The sequence below is a fragment of the Sorex fumeus genome, unplaced genomic scaffold (genome assembly GCF_029834395.1).
Source record: "Sorex fumeus unplaced genomic scaffold, SorFum_2.1 ptg000199l, whole genome shotgun sequence".
Classification (NCBI taxonomy): Eukaryota; Metazoa; Chordata; class Mammalia; order Eulipotyphla; family Soricidae; genus Sorex; species Sorex fumeus.
In genome coordinates, this window is record NW_026606256.1 from 1,417,287 (window position 1) to 1,433,969 (window position 16,683).

The 16,683-nt window shown below is 56.6% G+C and overlaps 2 protein-coding genes across 2 annotated transcripts in view; both read left to right on the plus strand.

Moving 5' to 3' along the window:
* HIP1 (huntingtin interacting protein 1) overlaps nt 1–10,921 on the plus strand; it is a 92,598-nt gene extending 81,677 nt beyond the window's left edge. Inside the window, exons 23-32 of the mRNA XM_056108268.1 lie at nt 3,678–3,788; nt 4,032–4,090; nt 4,272–4,365; nt 5,190–5,290; nt 5,564–5,669; nt 6,818–6,941; nt 7,823–7,887; nt 9,119–9,227; nt 10,359–10,439; nt 10,734–10,921. Of these exons, the coding sequence (XP_055964243.1) occupies nt 3,678–3,788; nt 4,032–4,090; nt 4,272–4,365; nt 5,190–5,290; nt 5,564–5,669; nt 6,818–6,941; nt 7,823–7,887; nt 9,119–9,227; nt 10,359–10,411 (822 nt within the window). The 3' untranslated portion in view covers nt 10,412–10,439; nt 10,734–10,921. The remainder of the gene's footprint in view (nt 1–3,677; nt 3,789–4,031; nt 4,091–4,271; nt 4,366–5,189; nt 5,291–5,563; nt 5,670–6,817; nt 6,942–7,822; nt 7,888–9,118; nt 9,228–10,358; nt 10,440–10,733) is intronic.
* The window catches only part of CCL26 (C-C motif chemokine ligand 26), a 185,248-nt gene that overhangs the window by 118,441 nt on the left and 50,124 nt on the right, over nt 1–16,683 (plus strand). The window lies entirely within an intron of this gene.

Sequence of the window (16,683 nt, forward strand, 5' to 3'; positions counted from 1 at the left end):
GCCGACCCGAGTTCGATTCCTCCGCCCCTCTCGGAGAGCCCGGCAAGCTGCCGAGAGTATTCGATATGCCAGACACAGTAACAACAAAGTCTCCAATGGAGACGTTACTGGGCCCGCTCGAGCAAATCGACGATCAACGGGAGGGCCTTATTTTTTTTTTTTTTTTTAAACCCTGAACACTGACAAGAAAAGTATTCGTCGAGAATAATCTGGGGCCAGAGAGGAAGCTGACCTGGATTTGATCCCTGGTGCCACACAGGATTCTGCCAGGAGTGATCCCTGAGCTCAGAGCTAGGAGTATGCCCAGAGCCCTGCCAGGAATGGCCCATTAAAAAACCTAATGGAGGGGTTGGAGTGATAGCACAGCGGGTAGGGCATTTGCCTTGTACTTGGCCGACCCGGGTTCGATTCCCAGCATCCCATATGGTCCCCTGAGCATCGCCAGTGGTAATTCCTGAGTGCAGAGCCAGGAGTAACCCCTGTGCATCTCCAGGTGTGACCCAAAAAGAAAAAAAAAAGTAATAGATGCCTGATCAGAGAGCTAGGATGTTAATGGGCACCACAAGAAGATCCAAAACCTAGGTCCAGGGCAGGTCGATGGGATTAAAGACCAGGAAACTGGGAAAATGCCTCAGGGGGCAGAGGATCCTCGAGAGCTTCTGACTAAAACACACCTGTACCTGGGTTCAGGGCCCAAATCTCACACCACCAAATCAACCTAAGGCGGGAAAGCAAATGATGAAAGAAAAAATATATTTTTAAGTGTAAGTCACTGTTGGGCTGGAGCGATAGCACAGCAGTAGGGCGTTTGCCTTGCATGCAGCCAGCATGACCGACCCGAGTTCGATTCCTCCGCCCCTCTCGAGAGCCCAGCAAGCTACCGAGAGTATCTCGCCCGCACGGCAGAGCCTGGCAAGCTCCCCGTGACGTATTCAATATGCCAAATACAGTAACAACAAAGTCTCCAATGGAGACGTTACTGGGCCCGCTCGAGCAAATCGATGAACAACGGGAGGGCATTCTATTCTCTTCTTAAGTCACTGTTAAAGAAAATAAAAGAAAATGGAAAAGTATTCATCATGGATTGAGGAATAACCTTGTTAAGACGATCATTCTGGGGTGGAGAGAGAGTACAGCAGGGAGGGCACTTGTCTTGCACACTGCCAACCCAGGTTTGATCCCCAGCATCCCATATGTCCCCCGGAGCCCGCCACGAGTGATTCCTGAGTGCAGAGCCAGGAGTGACCCCTGAGTATCGTGGGTGTGGGCTTCCTACCTCTGCCCCCTCCCCCCAAAAAAGATGATTGTTCTGCCCAAAGCATTATACAGTTTCAGTACAGTCCCTTTCAGAATAATCACTGGAAATCAGAATAGCTGTATGAGCCCCAGTTCCACTCTCTGGTGTGTATCACAAGATACAAAACCACATTCAGCACGGTTCTTGTGCACCCGTGTTAATTGCAGCACTATTTACAATAGTCAGAATGTGGAAATAACCCAAGAAGGCAATGACAGATGAGCAGATTGTGTATATACACTACAGAATACTAAGTCACAAAGATATTTTGGATTTTTTTGTCCTGTCAGGGCTTACTCCTGGCCCTGCACTCAGGAACACTCCTGGCGGTGCTCGGGGGACCATATGGGATGTTGGGGATCGAACATCCGGGTTGGCCACATGCAAAGCAAGTGCCCTCCTCGCTGTACTCTGGCTTCAGCCGCTGGACATTGTTAACTAAAGATGAAGCCTTGGGTTTTGCTCCCCCTGGAGGTAACTTAGCAGTGTCATGTCAAGCCACTTAGGTCAGAAGGAAAGAAACAAAAATCTAAAGGCCTCTCAGTTGTCAGAGGGCAGAGATGGGGCCGAGCAACAGAGCGGTGTCCCGGGAAGACAGATCCAGCGAGTTTGACAACAATGCGGCAGGGCCTGGACACATGCGGGAAGGATCCTGGGAACAGCAGTGGACAGATAGTGACCCACTGTGATAGAGATGGTAAACTGAAATAGCAACACTTACTAGCCATTCCGGGCTGGAGCGATAGCACAGCAGTAGGGCATTTGCCTTGCGTACAGCCAGCCTGGCTGAGCCGGGTTCGATTCTCCACCCCTCTCGGAGAGCCCACAAGCTACCAGGATTATCTTGCCCGCATGGCAAAGCCTGGCAAGCTCCCCGTGACGTTTTCAATATGCCAAACACAGTAACAACAAGTCTCAAAATGGAGACGTTACTGGGCCCACTCGAGCAAAATTGATGAACAGCAGGAGGACTAGCCATTCCTACTGCTACTAGGAAGATTTAAGATTTTCTTCTAGGACTTGCTTTTCCTACAAGCTCACTTCAGCCATAGAGCAGAACAGAGTGTATCCATACATTCATTTTGGCTGCTCTGGGGCCCGACTTGTGTCTTTTCTCTTCCCGGGCCGTGTCCCCAGGAAACAGGCTCATGGGATGCATCGCCCACTGAGCCCTGAGTGGGAAGACAAGTCCCAGAAGATCCATGTAGTTAGTTCCCTACAAGGTCAAGAGCAAAACATGTCAGTTTGCACATTGCTTAAGGATTCGTTCTTTGAGTTGGGGTCATGGGAAACACCCTCTCTGAATTGTTTGGATCGTGGAAGGCCTCCTCTGAATGGTTTCCCTTGGAGCGCGGGGCACAGGGAGGAAGAGAAATGGACACAGGCAGGACAAAGGATTTCAAGGATATTGAGGCTGCAGGCCAGAGCGATAGGACAGCAAGTGGGTGTTTGCCTTACATGCAGCCAGCCCGGGTTTGATATCCCTGGGATCTCATATGGTCCCCTGAGCCTACACTTAGGAGTGATCCCTAAGTGCAGAGTCAGGAGTGAGCCCTGAGCATCACCTGGTGTGGTCCGACCCCACCCCACTCCCCCCCCCAAAAAAAAACCCCTGACCTCCCTGTGCCTCTGGAAGAGGCGGAGGAGGGAGCACTTTCTGCTGACATCACTGTGGAAATGAAGCCAAATAAGCAGCAACTCCTCCCTGTCTGATGAGGGGTATAAAGTCCTCTCCTGGGGCCAGAGCAATAATATAATAAGGAGGACATCCCATATGGTCGCCAGAGCACCACCAGAAGTGATCCCTGAGCACAGAGCCAGGAGGCACCCAGGTGTGGCCCAGAAACCAAATAAATAAACTAAGTAAAATTGTCTCCGATAGCACAGCGGGTAGGGCGTTCGCCTTACAAGTGGCCAACATGGTCGACCCGAGTTCGATTCCTCCGCCCCTCTCGGAGAGCCTGGCAAGCTACCGAGAGTATTTGATATGCCAGACACAATAACAACAAAGTCTCCAATGGAGACGTTACTGGGCCCGCTCGAGCAAATCGACGATCAACGGGAGGGCCATTTATAAAAACATTTTATTTTATTATAAAAATTGTCTCCAAGCAGGGCTGGGAGATAGTGCAGTGGCGAGGGTGCAGACCCAACACTGCCGCAGTGGCCCCAGGGTCCTGACATCTCCCCAGCCTGAGCTCCGTCACACGCTGGCCCTAGCCCTGACCCCAGTGGGCCAAGAATCTCCACTGGGGCCCTCTCCCCCAAGTAGATGAATGGGGTTGGGGTGCTGAGGGCAGCCATGGGAGGGCCACGCCTGTGCACCCCGCCTCCTACAGAGGGAGGCCCTAGAGTCTGTAGCCCCCTCATGCATCCACAGGAGCTGCTGTCCAAGGGCCAGGACATCGTGCAGGAGGAGCTGGGGGACCTGGTGGACAAGGAAATGGCTGCCACGGCCGCCGCCATCGAAACTGCCACGGCCAGGATAGAGGTACGGCCCCCTACAGGGCCCCCCAACTCGGGATCGCTGGGAGAGGGGAAAGAGGTCCCCTCCCCCAGCAGCCCTGGGGGACTTGGGTGGGCACCTCGTAACCTGGGGCCCCCGCGGGGCACCTGGTGACTCAGCCCAGCATCCCCACGAGGACTGCGGGGTTCCCTTGGGAAAGTTGCCTGTTTCTCTGGTCGACGTCTCAGGGGACCTCTGGCAGGTGGGAACCCCGACTTTCTTTGACAGGAGATGCTCAGCAAAGCCCGAGAAGGGGACACCGGAGCTAAGCTGGAGGTGAACGAAAGGTCAGCCTGAGCTCTGAGGGCAAAGGGGCCGGTGGGTGCTTCCTGCCTGGGAATGGGGACATGGGGTGGGGGAGGGTTCAGCAGGGTCCCTCTCCTGCACGCCCCTGCCCCCCACTTGTCTCTAGCTGGCCGGCCCCTCCCTTGCCCCTGCCCTGTGGCCAACCCTCTCCTCCTGTGGCAGGATCCTCGGCTCCTGCACCAACCTAATGCAGGCCATCCGGGTCCTGATCGTGGCCTCCAAGGACCTCCAGAGAGAGATCGTGGAGAGCGGCCGGGTGAGCGGCAGGGAGGGTGGTGGTTGGGCAGGGCGGCCGGCAGGAAGGGCTGTCCTGTGCTCCCTCAGGCCGCCTCCTCCAGGGCGTCCGTCTGAAGGCAGAGCTGCCACCCCCGGGCATCCATGAGCGCCAGGGAGGAAACTGGGACCTGCGCAGGTCCCCTGAGCACAGCGGGCTCACTCACTGGGTGCATGTACTTGCTGGCCCCTGGCAGCATAGAGGAAGGTGTGAAGTGACAGGTAGGGACTAGGAGAGCCCACTCACCACCGCCCACCCCCACGGAGGCCACTCGCGGGCAGCACAGACACTCCTCTGTGGTTTTCTCCCTGCTTTGTTGCCTTTTTCTTTCTTTGCATTTCCATCCACAGCTGTGACTCAAGGAAGGGGGTTAGTTGCCCCAAGGCCATCGTAGAAGAAGATAAAGCCTTACTGTAGGGGGTCTCTTCCCCCATGTGTAGAGACAAGGCAGGCGTTCCTCCAACTTGAAGTCCTCCCAGTGCCCTTTGGAAGTTCAGTCAGACTTGATTTTTGAAAGATTACACCTTGTCTTAGCATTTCCTGGAGGCAACCAGGGTCCCCCAAGTTCCCCTGGCAGGTTACGGCCTTGGACACACATCTGCAGACAGACGCTGCCTGCTCTGGACAGGACCTGTTTCCACTTGCCTTCTGCATGCACTTGGGACTGCTGTTTTGCCTCTCCTAATCTCCGAAGCGGGCACAACAGTGCCGGCTTCTCAGGGCCACATGGCAGCTCCTTGGAGCTGACACACACAGAAGCATCCATCCAGAAAGGGCCACTTGTCCGACTTCTCTTGATTCCCTAGGGCACCGCGTCCTCCAAGGAGTTTTACGCCAAGAACTCTCGCTGGACAGAGGGTCTCATCTCGGCCTCCAAAGCTGTGGGCTGGGGAGCCACCGTCATGGTGTACGTATCTGCTGCTCTGAACTTCTTTTCCCATCCCCCATCGATTTACGTTTCCCCCACCCCGGGAGAAATCTATGGCCACTCCCCAGGAGCTAAGGACCAGAAAGTTGGAGCCTGGGAGTTTGATGGGGTGGCCCTGGGGGCGGGGCTTTGAGGGGTGGGGCAGCCGTGGGTCGGGGCTCGGGGCAGGGTGGAGCAGTTCTGTTTGGGCCTCCCCTCCCAGGGAAGGGGCTGGCCTCCATGGCCTTGACCCGCTCCTTGTCCTTGGCTCAGGGATGCAGCTGACATGGTGGTACAAGGCAAAGGGAAGTTCGAGGAACTGATGGTGTGTTCCCGGGAAATCGCAGCCAGCACTGCCCAGCTGGTGGCAGCGTCCAAGGTAGGGCCCCGACTTCTCTGGCTATAATTCATGGACCCTGTGGCTGGTCCTGGGGTCCCAGATGGAAAAATTCCTCTCACAGGTGCCCCTGCTCCCCTCCTCTTAATAGCCCCGTATCTGTCACTGTGGAGTCCTCCCCGCCCCACCCATTCCCCCATGCCCACCCAGCTCACCCCACTCTTGTCACTGGGGCGTGTGCCAGACCCACCTGATAAGCAGGTCCATGGGTTCAGGCTCCCCCAGCCAGGATGCGGTCAGAGCCAGCCTTGCCACACCTCTGCCCACTCCACTGGCTCTCCTGCTGTGGGTCCCATCCCGGGAGGCCAATGCGGGCCTCTCCCTTGGGTTTGTACCTTTTAAGTTTTTGTTTTTGGTGGGGGTGTCGGTGGTCCACACCAACTGTGCTTATCCTTGACTCTGCTCACTCCTACTGGTGCTCGGGGATCTTTTGTGTTGCTAGGGAGCAAATCAGGGTTGGTATATGCAAGCCTCTTACCCCTGTACTGTACTGTCTTCCTGGCCCGCCCTCCTGGATTTGTTTAGGGTATTTGTTTAGTTGGGTGCTTGGTTTTGGGCTCAAAACCATACACCAGGTCAGACAGAGCCATAGCTCCGTATTATCTCCCTGGCCCTCCCACCCCTGGGTTTATTTCACTTGTTCTGGGTTTTTGGTTTTTGTTCTGGGGGAACCGTGTATGGTGCTGAGGGTGAAACCTGGGTCAGCCGCATGCAAGAATAGAGCCTTAGCCCTGTGCTGTCTCTCCAGCTCCTTCCCTGGGTTTACCAAACCCTGGGCAGAGCGCTCTGAAGAGCCCGATCGGGGGACCGAAGTGATAGTACAGCAGGGAGAGCGTTTGCCTTGCACATGGTTGACCCAGGTTCAATCCCTGGCATCCCTCCGAGCCCACCAGGAGTGATCTCTGAGCACAGAGCTATGAGTAAAGCCCGGAGTACCGCTGTGCCCACCCCACCCCCCCAAAAAAAACCTGGTTGAGTGTCCCTGATTGGTCCAGGTATCTAATGGCACTGGTAGATCAGTCAGCCTGCCTGTAAACCGGGAGGGACCCCGGGCACGCCAAGAGATACTGGTGGTGAATCCCACTGCTGCCACGGCCCTGTCTCGTGACTCTCCTGCTCTGGCCCCGCAGGTGAAAGCCGACAAGGACAGCCCCAACCTGGCCCAGCTGCAGCTAGCCTCTCGGGGCGTGAACCAGGCCACTGCCCAGGTCGTGGCCTCCACCATCTCGGGCAAGTCGCAGATCGAGCAGTCAGGTAGGCGCCAGCCCCATGCCGCGAGCCCCCTGAGTGGGTTTGGCTTGGCACCTGCCCCTCCGTTTCACGCCTGTCACTGTCACTGTCCTTCCGTTGTTCATCAATTTGCTCGAGTGGGCCCAGTAACATTGTGAGACTTGTTGTTAACTGTGTTTGGCATATCGAATACATCACGGGTAGCTTGCCAGGCTTTGCCGTGCAGGCGAGATACTCTTGGTAGCTTGTCGGGCTCTCCGAGAGGGGCAGAGGAATCGAACTCAGGTCGGCCGTATCAGCCACGTGCAAGGCAAACGCCCTACCTGCTGTGCTATCGCTCCAGCCTATTTCACGCCGCGGTGTGTACATGGGCCTTTTTCCCTCAGGGCTTGGCTCTTGTTTTTCTCGGTTTCATGAAAGGAGGCCATTTGTCCCCCGTGTCTGCGGGGCCAGCAGGCTAGCCTCCAGAGCCCACACGTGGAGGCTGTCCCATCCCCAGGGGCTTAGTGAAACCCTGTGATTTTTTTTTGTTTGGGAAGAGGGGATGATGAGTTATACCTCAGAGCAAGTAAGGGCTACTCCTGGCTCAGTGCTCAGGGGATCCTGTAGTGCCAGGGATCGAACCCTGAGAATGCGCTCCAGTCCTCCCCTTCCCTACACCCTGTAGGACAGTTGGTACTGACAGATACATTTCTCTGTCCATTCTTTGTCACACACGACTGTAACACTCTCTAGAGGGACATTTTCCATTTAGCTGTTAACCTGCATTCCGAGAAATTCCTTGGCTGGCCTGGTTGTCTCCGGGAGCGAGGCCCGTGCAGGGCAGAGGGGGAACCCCACAGGACCTGGGCGTCGGGTAGCACTGGGGCCAGACACGTCTGACGATTCCTTCATTTCCCTCCCAGCCGAGGACATGGACTTTTCCAGCATGACGCTGACCCAGATCAAACGCCAGGAGATGGACTCGCAGGTCAGGACCCACTTCACTGCCTCATTGCCACGCTCCATGGAGACTGGGTCCCCCACATAGTAAAATCCCCTACAGAGAAATTTGGGGAGAAGGGACTCCAGATGTCCCAGGGGCTCCTGGGATGAATAAATGATGCAGGAGCAGTGGCGGGGCGAGGGGCCGGAGAGTGCAGCAGGAAGGGCCAATCCCGGTTCAACTCCTGACACTGTCTAGGGTCCCCCAAGCCTGCCATGAGGGATCTCTGAGTGCCAAGTCAGGAGGGGGTCTGAGCATCGCCAGGGGTGGCCCCAAAACAAAACAAACAAAAGGCTTCCCAGCATCTTCATTTCACACTGAGCTCAGTATCCAGGTGGCTCACAGGCACCTCACAGCACTCCTGCGTGGCCCACACCCCAGGTGCCTGCCTGGGTCCCCTGATCCCTTCTTGCTGTTCCGCACCCTCTGAAGCATGGATCACCTGTGGCCAAGGAGCATCACCTCCCAGGTCAGCTCCTGATGGTCGCTGCGGCTGGTGAACAGCCTGAGACGAGGATGAGCTTGTTCCGTGGCGCCAGATTCCCTCCCAGAGCTGATCAGGGGCCCGCGGGAGGCCTGTGGCCCCCTGCAAAACACATCCTAGCCCGACCTTTGCCGTTATTTTTGTTCCCATCTTTCACTGCTTGCTGCTTTCTCCCCACCATGAAGTTCACAAGGACCTGGTCTGTCTCTGGCCCCTGGTGTCTCCAGCACCCGTGCAGAGCCGAGGACCTTGCAGGCGCACAGCCATGCATTTTTTGAGATAAGAAAATACCGAGGCTGCATGAGGAACCTAATGATAGCCAGACACCAAGAGGAGGCCTGAGGGGAGGAGTGCTGGCCTTGCACACAGCTGACCTGGGTTTGATGCCCGGCATCCCATAAGGGCCCCCAAGCACTGCCGAGAATGATCCCTGAGTGCAGAGCCAGAAGTAACCCCTGAGCATTGTTGGTTGTGACAAAAAAAAATGGAAACGAAATAAAAAACAAAACGCCAAGGGAATTGCAGTGAGCTGGGCCGTGGCCTCCCAAATGGGCTGAACTAGACATCAGAGCTGGTTTCCAGTCAAGATGACTCAGACCTAGGATTGTCAAGCCTGGGGCAGGTAGTCAGTGAGAAGGCGGGGGTTGGGGGGTGGACCGGTGCTAGGCACTGGGCACTGGAGGAGAGAGTCCATCTACGTCGTGTTCTCCAGAGAAAATCGCTGTCCTGCAGGTGAGGGTGCTGGAGCTGGAGACGGAGCTGCAGAAGGAGCGGCAGAAGCTGGGGGAGCTCCGGAAGAAGCACTACGAGCTGGCTGGGGTCGCCGAGGGCTGGGATGAAGGTCAGCCTGTCGGTCGGGTGCCAGTTTCCAGTTTCGCTCACCCACAGTGAGAACGGGGTGCTGTGTGAGGGCCCCCTGCCATCGGGGCACCCTCCTGCCCCACCCCGTGCTCAAAGGGCATACTTCATACTTCTCCCATCTCACAAATAACCCTTAGGGCCAGAGCAGTAGTACAGCATTTATATTGTACGCGGCTGACCTGGGTTTGGTCCCTGGCATTCCAATAATGGTCCCCTGAACACTGCAAGGTTGCCAGTGTGACCCCCCCCCACACCAAAAAAAGAAAAGAAAAAAAAATAAATAACCCTTAAACCCAAACCCTGCAAGGAATTCGGTGTCAGGCCAGCACAGGGCTGAGTAGTAAACAGAGAGTAGAGTTGGTGAAGACCTTGAAAACACAAAGTACAAGGTGTGACCAGACCCCAGGAGGGCCATGGTGGCCAAGAGAGCAGGTAGCAGTTAGAGAAGGGTGGAGAGGAGCGATAATGGCAGCCAGCCCCAAGGCTCATCATGGCCTGCAGGGCCTCTCAGTTGCCACTGTCCCTTGTGTACAAACTGGCCAGACCTTTCACAACCAAGGTTGCAAATTCACTGGATCTGGCCCAGACTGGGAAGCAGCCCTCGATGGAACCCATCCTTCCCAGACCCTGACAGGCAATAATGGGAAGGGATGGTCCAACCCAACATGGTGGCCATACATGGCTCGTCCTTCCCAGACCCTGGGCTCAGCCATGATAGGAAGGGATGGTCCAGCCCAACATGGCGGCCAACCATAGCCCGTCCTTCCCAGACCCTGGGCTCAGCCATGATGGGAAGGGATGATCCAACCCAACATGGTACCTATACATAGCCCATCCTTCCCAGACCCTGGGCTCAGCCATGATGGGAAGGGATGGTCCAGCCAACATGGCGGCCATACATAGCCCGTCCTTCCCAGACCCTGGGCTCAGCCATGATGGGAAACGATGGCCCAATCCAATGTGGTGGCCATATTTAGCCCATTCTTCCCAGACTCTGGGCTCATGATGGGAAGGGATGGTCCATCCCAACATGGTGGCCCTTTGCGTTGAGTCCTTGGATTCATTGAGGGAGGGGGAGACAGGCTGCGAGACGTCCGTTGTTGTCTTCTAGAAAACGAAGCCTCTGCTCCTTCACCACAAGCAGCGGTCCCAGAGCACGAGTAGAGCCACACGGACACCCACACGTCAGCCTGTAAGTCCGTCTCTGTACGTGAGCCTCGGCCGCCACACCCCTCCTGCCCTCCCACCATCCACTCTGCAGGCCTGGTGGTCCTTGCACTCTCCCTCCACCGGGACACCTTTCCTGTTGGAGCTACTACCCGCTGTCTGTGCTGTCGAAGCCCGATTTGCTATGTCTTTCTGTCTGTCTGTCTGTCTGTCTGTCTTTCTATCTGTCTGTCTGTCTCTCACACCCACGCCATGTCCATGCCAGAGGGCCTTACTGTAGAGGATACTGATTGTGCCCCACCCTTTGTTTTCTTTTCAGTCTCTTCCGTTTTCATCATTTGCACAAACTTGGGGACATCGGGGGCTGGCGGATTTCCATCCAGGATGCTGCCTTGAATCTGCTGAGTGACCAGAACAGCTGGTGTGCCCCTGCCGCCCAGGCCCGGACCCCAGCCCCTCTCCCCGCCCTTGGCCGTTCCATGCATTCCCACTGTTTCTGACGGTGGCTGGCTGGGTTTTCTTAGTTTTCTTTTTCCAGTTTCACTCACATACCAACTGTCCCAAAGGGAACGATTCCCCCACACACACACTTTCCCCCTGGAGCTCTGCACCATCTGGTTCCCACCCCCCCCCCACACACACACACACATAGCCGTTCCCGCTGGTGCTGCCTCCTCTCCCGGGTGCTCCCACCCCCCCAGCCTCCCAGCTTGGTGGAGGACACTCCCCAAGGTGGGCAGAGCTGCCAGCCCCCACTTTGCCCAAAGGCAGAAGCAACAAAGCGCCTTCCCTCCCGGTGGCCAGAGCACCCTCGGCCCCCGTGCCAGCCTCTGTCCACTTCCCTAGCCAGAGTGGGGACAGGATGTGGGGGGCACTGCCTGTGTGAGAGACCCCTGTGGAGGGGTGGGGGAGGCCTCGACCCAGAAATCTTGTCACACACCCCAGGCCTGAGGAGCTGGTGGGTGTCTCCACACTCTTTCTGGCCTGGAATTTGGAGTCCAGGCCATGCCTGTGTGCACCAGGCAGGAGCCCCCGGGGCACCTGGTGACCTCGCATCATGGCTTCAGAAGATTGTTCTACGGTATGTGACATGGTGCCCGACCGAGCAGATGGGCTCCCTGCGACAAGCACGCCCTGAACCCGATGAGGGACCTTGAGTATTTATTGCCAGACTACAGGAAAGAGTTGATCTTGCCCTCGGATCAGAAATGACATATGGGGCGGGGGCCACTGTCTTCCAGACTTGGCTCCTAGGGGCTGGCGGAGTCAGGGGAGAGTGAGTAACAGGGGCTTCCTGCTCTGATTCCTTCCGGCCACACATCTTGGAAACAAGACCCCCAAGCAGGAAAGGAGGGGTACACGAACAACCTCCTCAGGCCGGGCAGCCTGAAAGCGTCTTTCCCTCCTCATGGACCCCAGCATTTAAGTGACCTTCGGACCTTGGACAAAAGGTGTCTTCCGTCATCCGTCATCGTAGCAGCTCTGAGGTGCTGGGCCGCGAGCACTGCCGGGACCCCATCCCCACGAACCTTGCTCCGTCTTACTCTGCGGCCGGTGGCAGGACCCCTGTTTGATCACTGTGAATCCCCTTCCCACACCCGACTCCCCTCTGCGCTCTCCCAGGAGGGCACCAGGCACTTCACTGCAGGCCTCTGAGGGGGCAGCCGTGGGGCTCAAGGATCTGATGTTCAGTGCTGCTTTGCTTTAGTGCTCCCCACCCCGACACCAGTGAAGGGGCCCCCGAGTCAGCGGCAGTCATTGTGTTCTGGGCGTGGGGACCCCTCGCCCAGAAACACCGCCATTCAGTGGTGGCCCCTGTTACAGGGAGGGGGTGGTACAGGGTCGCATCTTGCCCCCTCAGGCTGCTCAGTAACACTCCCCCTGAAAAGAAACCGCAATCTTTGGTCATGCCACCGTGGACGCAGTGCAAGCCGTCCAACCCATTCCAAAGGCTTGAACATGCGGAGCTGGGTCCCGGGAAACACTGGCCAGGAGGAGTCTTTGTGGTCCCTTCCCAGCCCCTCCTGGCTCTCAGACACCAGTCTGTTCTCTTCAGCATGAAATGCCTGGCTTACACCCAGGCTAGTGTCTTAATGGCAAAACATGCACCTCGTGGCCTTTGAGATGAGCCACCGAGCATCATGGGGGATGTGTCGTGGGTCTGTGGAAATGGGTTGCCATGGCTGGGGCCCGCGGAGAAAGGCCTGGGGACCCGTGTGAGGGGATTTGGGAACACCTGTGTCCTAATGCCGCTAGAGACATATAGATGTCAGGGGGACACAGGTGCACTTCCCTGGTGGCCTGGTTCTCTGACCTTGAGGGTCTGAGTTGGAGGCTGACTGTGCCCTTGCTCTGCTGCCTGCCTGCAGGATCCCTGGACCCCACCTGAACAGGGGTCTTGCCCCATTGGGCGCACGGAACCTGCTTGGGAGCGGCCCACCCACCCTGCTGCGGGAGCACAGGTTCCCCGGCGCCAGAGGGAGAAGCTCATGTCCAGCGGGCACCGGGGAAATGCTCATGGTATGATCAGCTCCCCTGGTCACTCACACCCCTTAAAGCCAGTAGTGACCCTGGCGTGGACCTCCAGCCCAGCTGCCGCCCTGGGGTACCATCCTGGGGCAGAGGTATTTCCAAACCCGTCCTTCAGGTGACCCTCAACTACCTCGGGTTTGCAGCCCTAAAAGCAGCGAATTACTACTCACAGGGACAAACCCAGGGGTCCCCAGAAACCTGGGTGTGCATTCTAAGAGGTTGGTTTGCGAGCAGCTCCTTGGAGCTGGGTTTGGAGGCACTGGCTGGTGCGGCGGGCTCGGTTTCTCTTGTTTTTAACTTCCCCACCCCCAGACCTCCCTGCAAGTCCTAACGAAATTTCACTTTTCACGAGAGCCGTCCCACCAGGGCAGGCAGCCTCAGGGTCTGTTCCGGCCTTCCCCGCCACCCCACGACACTTCGGTTCTGGTGTTGAGACCTTTCTTTGTATAATACGCCACATCCGTGTTTTCAATTTTTTCAAATAAATATTTCAACCTGGCAGTGGAATGTGGTCACTGGTGTCGTCAGCGTGGTTTTGAGTTTGGGGGCGGGGGGTGTCCAGTGCAGAGTCGTAAGACAAAAAGAGACACATGCACACACAACTTGGGGAGCATGTCTTAGGAACAGGACATCGCCTGAGCACCTCTGCAGCTGCAACCACTTCTTTGCTGTGTGCTTTCGAGAAACACGTGCCGTCTGAAAATATCCTCTCCCATCTGTCTTGTTCTTGGGGTCTTCCATAGGGAAAGGGACAATATGGTCAGTACCATTAATTGACCCAATAGGCGAGGCCTCTGCTAAAAATTTGATGACTGCTTCCTCTTTTGCTCATCAGAGGCAGAAATGACCTGCCACCTGCCCAAAAGGGGTGGGTGGTGGGGACACAATCTATTCAAGGACAAAGCTGCCGGCCGGCCACTCGGGGACCTGTCAGCCAGGAGTGACAGAGGGAGTGGCTGGGATTGGTTGAGTGGGACGAGGCCTGTATCCCAGGAGGACTTGCCAACAGAGAGATTGTACAGCAGGCAGGCACTTGCCTTGCATGGGGCTGACCCAGCAGGCATCGCATAAACCCCATGGGAAGGCACCCCTGAGCACAGAGGCAGGAAAAAAGAAAGGAGAACCTTCCCACTGACTCAAAGGAGAGAGCAAGGCAGTTCATCAGACACCAGTAACCAAGACGGCCATGTCAAGAACAGGAACTGCTCAGCGGGGCACATCCACTCTGCAGAAGCTGCACCCCTTTTTGGGCGTTGTCATGCCTTTCTTTGGGCCAGAGACTTCTCCATCGCAGGAGCACCTGAGGAGCACTGCAGGGAGTGATCCCAAGCAGTGAGGCAGGAGTGGCCTTGGAGCGCCACCAGGTGTGGCTGGAAAACAAAATGGGAAAAACAGCTTGCAGGTGGGCACAAGGTCTGGAGAGGTACAGGGGTTCACCATGTAACATCCCACTGTTCAAAATGCCCCTGACGGCCAAAGCCCTGGCATAGAACAGGGCGCTGGCCTTGCACGTGACCCCTTGAGTTCAGTCCATGGCGCTGTCAGGATGACCCCTTAGCACAGAGCTAGGAATCAGCCTTGAACAACACTGGATGTCGCCCCCAAACCACAGGAAAGGGAAGGAAAGTGGAACATCCTGGGGGATGTTCACAGCAGTTGGCCAAGCCCGGGAAGCCCACCTAAATGTGTGCTTGTGTTGTGTACATCTGACTTTTGCCCCTGTCAGTTTTGGACAATGCTCTCAATTCCCCACTGCTGTGCTGCTTCCACCCTGGGGGCAGGTGCTGAGCACCTGCCCCCAGCTGTCTGTAGGTGCCTGTTCCATGGCCTCCTTGGACCCCAGATCCTGTCTCTGGGCATTGTACCCATCTGAGTCAGCACAGGGGGGGTGGACCCTGGACAATGCCCTCTAATGGTCTCAAGCTTCTGCTGCCCATGACTGCCAAAGTCCTAAGGCACAGGCAGGGAGGTGGTCTGACCACTCCCCGATATGTGACAAGTCCTACCTCAGTCCCCAAAGAGGGGAGATCTGTCTCCCAGGTTGAGGAACGGAGTTCTGCACACACGGGCTCTCCCACAACTCTGCCCCGGTTTCTGTACTCCCCAGCCCTACCTGTCCCCCATCTCATACCACGGAGGTCTCACAGAAAGAATTGGATGCGGGGACAGTTGTGTAGGGGCTTTTTTTGGTGGGGGGAATCATGGGGAGGTTGGTTGGGGGTGGGGATCAAGCCATACCCAGTGGAGCTCAGAGTTTGCTCCTGGCTCTGCACTCAAGAATCTCTCATGGTGGGCATGGGAGATCATATGGGATTCCGGTGATGGAACCTTAGGTTGGCCGCATGCAGACACCATTGTATTATCTCTCCACCCCAGGGAATTGGATATTCAGACAGCACACCCCCACCCCCACCCCTCCAAACCAGCCTCGAAGCCGAGGCTTGGGAAAGCACAAGACCCTCCTGTGCCCTGGTGGGCAGGGTGGGACTGTAGAGTTTCAGGCCTGAAAGACAGATGTTCACCAGCCCCTGATCTAGAAGTACAAAGAGAAAAGTGACTTTCCCTCTCTTACACTCATTTCCACTGACATATCTGGGGTGGGAGTGGGAGAGGGAGAATGTAGGCCAATGTAGATCACGGGCTTTTTTTTAAATTTATTTAATTATTTTATTTATTTTTGCTTTTTGGGTCACACCTGGTGGTGCACAGGGTTTACTCCTTGGCTCATGCACTCAGGAATTACTCCTTGCGATGCTCAGGGGACCATATGTGATGCTGGGAATCGAACCCCAGTTGGCTGCCTGCAAGGCAAACGCCCTACCCGCTGTGCTATTGTTCCAGCCCCAGATCACAGGCTTTTTAATGTTTTAATGAGAGAGAAAGAGAGAGAATCAAAGTTTCTGGTACCAGCTGAAGTTCATAATCTGAAACCACTGGAAGAATTTCTCTTAAGCGCTCACGTAGCTGAGTGGGTTCAGCTTGGGTCATCTAACAGTGCCGCAAGAGAGACCTTTTGCTAGCGGGTGGGTAGGGGTCCCAGCAAGACGCTGCACCTGCAAGAGGGTGTCTCTGAGGAGATTGGGGCTGCCCAAGCTACAATGGTGGAGAAACCCCTCCCTACGGGGTGTGAGCCCCTGGTACTGCATTCATTCACGTCTCCGGGAGCGGGAGAAATGGCATGGACCTGGATTTTCCCTGTTGGGAACAGTGAAGACGTCAGGCCAGAGCCTCAGCCGCACTTTCCTGCTGGAACCCAAGGCTCTGTGGTCTGGCATGGACCAGAACCTGCCCTGAGGCCCCCCACCCCTCAGTAACCCCCCATCACCGACTCCGCGTCCCCTTGTTGCTTAGCAACCGACCCCTCACTCTGATCTCGCGGGAGTTGCCCCACAATGACCCGCGAGACTGGCGCGCGAGGGGCACGTCGGGAGCATGTGGTTTGGCTGGCCTGGGGTGGACTGGCCAGGGAGGCTGGAACGGTCCTGGTGGCCCGGGCCAGAGGACCGCAGCCAGGCGGGCACTGGCGCTGTGGCGACCACTGCCAGGAGGGACACAGTCAGGTATGCTCCTTCCGTCCTTTGCTTTCCAAATTTTCTTTTGTGGGTTTTGAATCCTACCTTGGCGTGGCTCAGGGCTAACTCCTGGCTCTGCGCTCAGAGATCGCTTCTGGGTGGGGGGGGGGGGGGGGCGCGCTCCGAGGACCCTGTGCCGGGAACCGAACCCGGGCCAAACCGCCG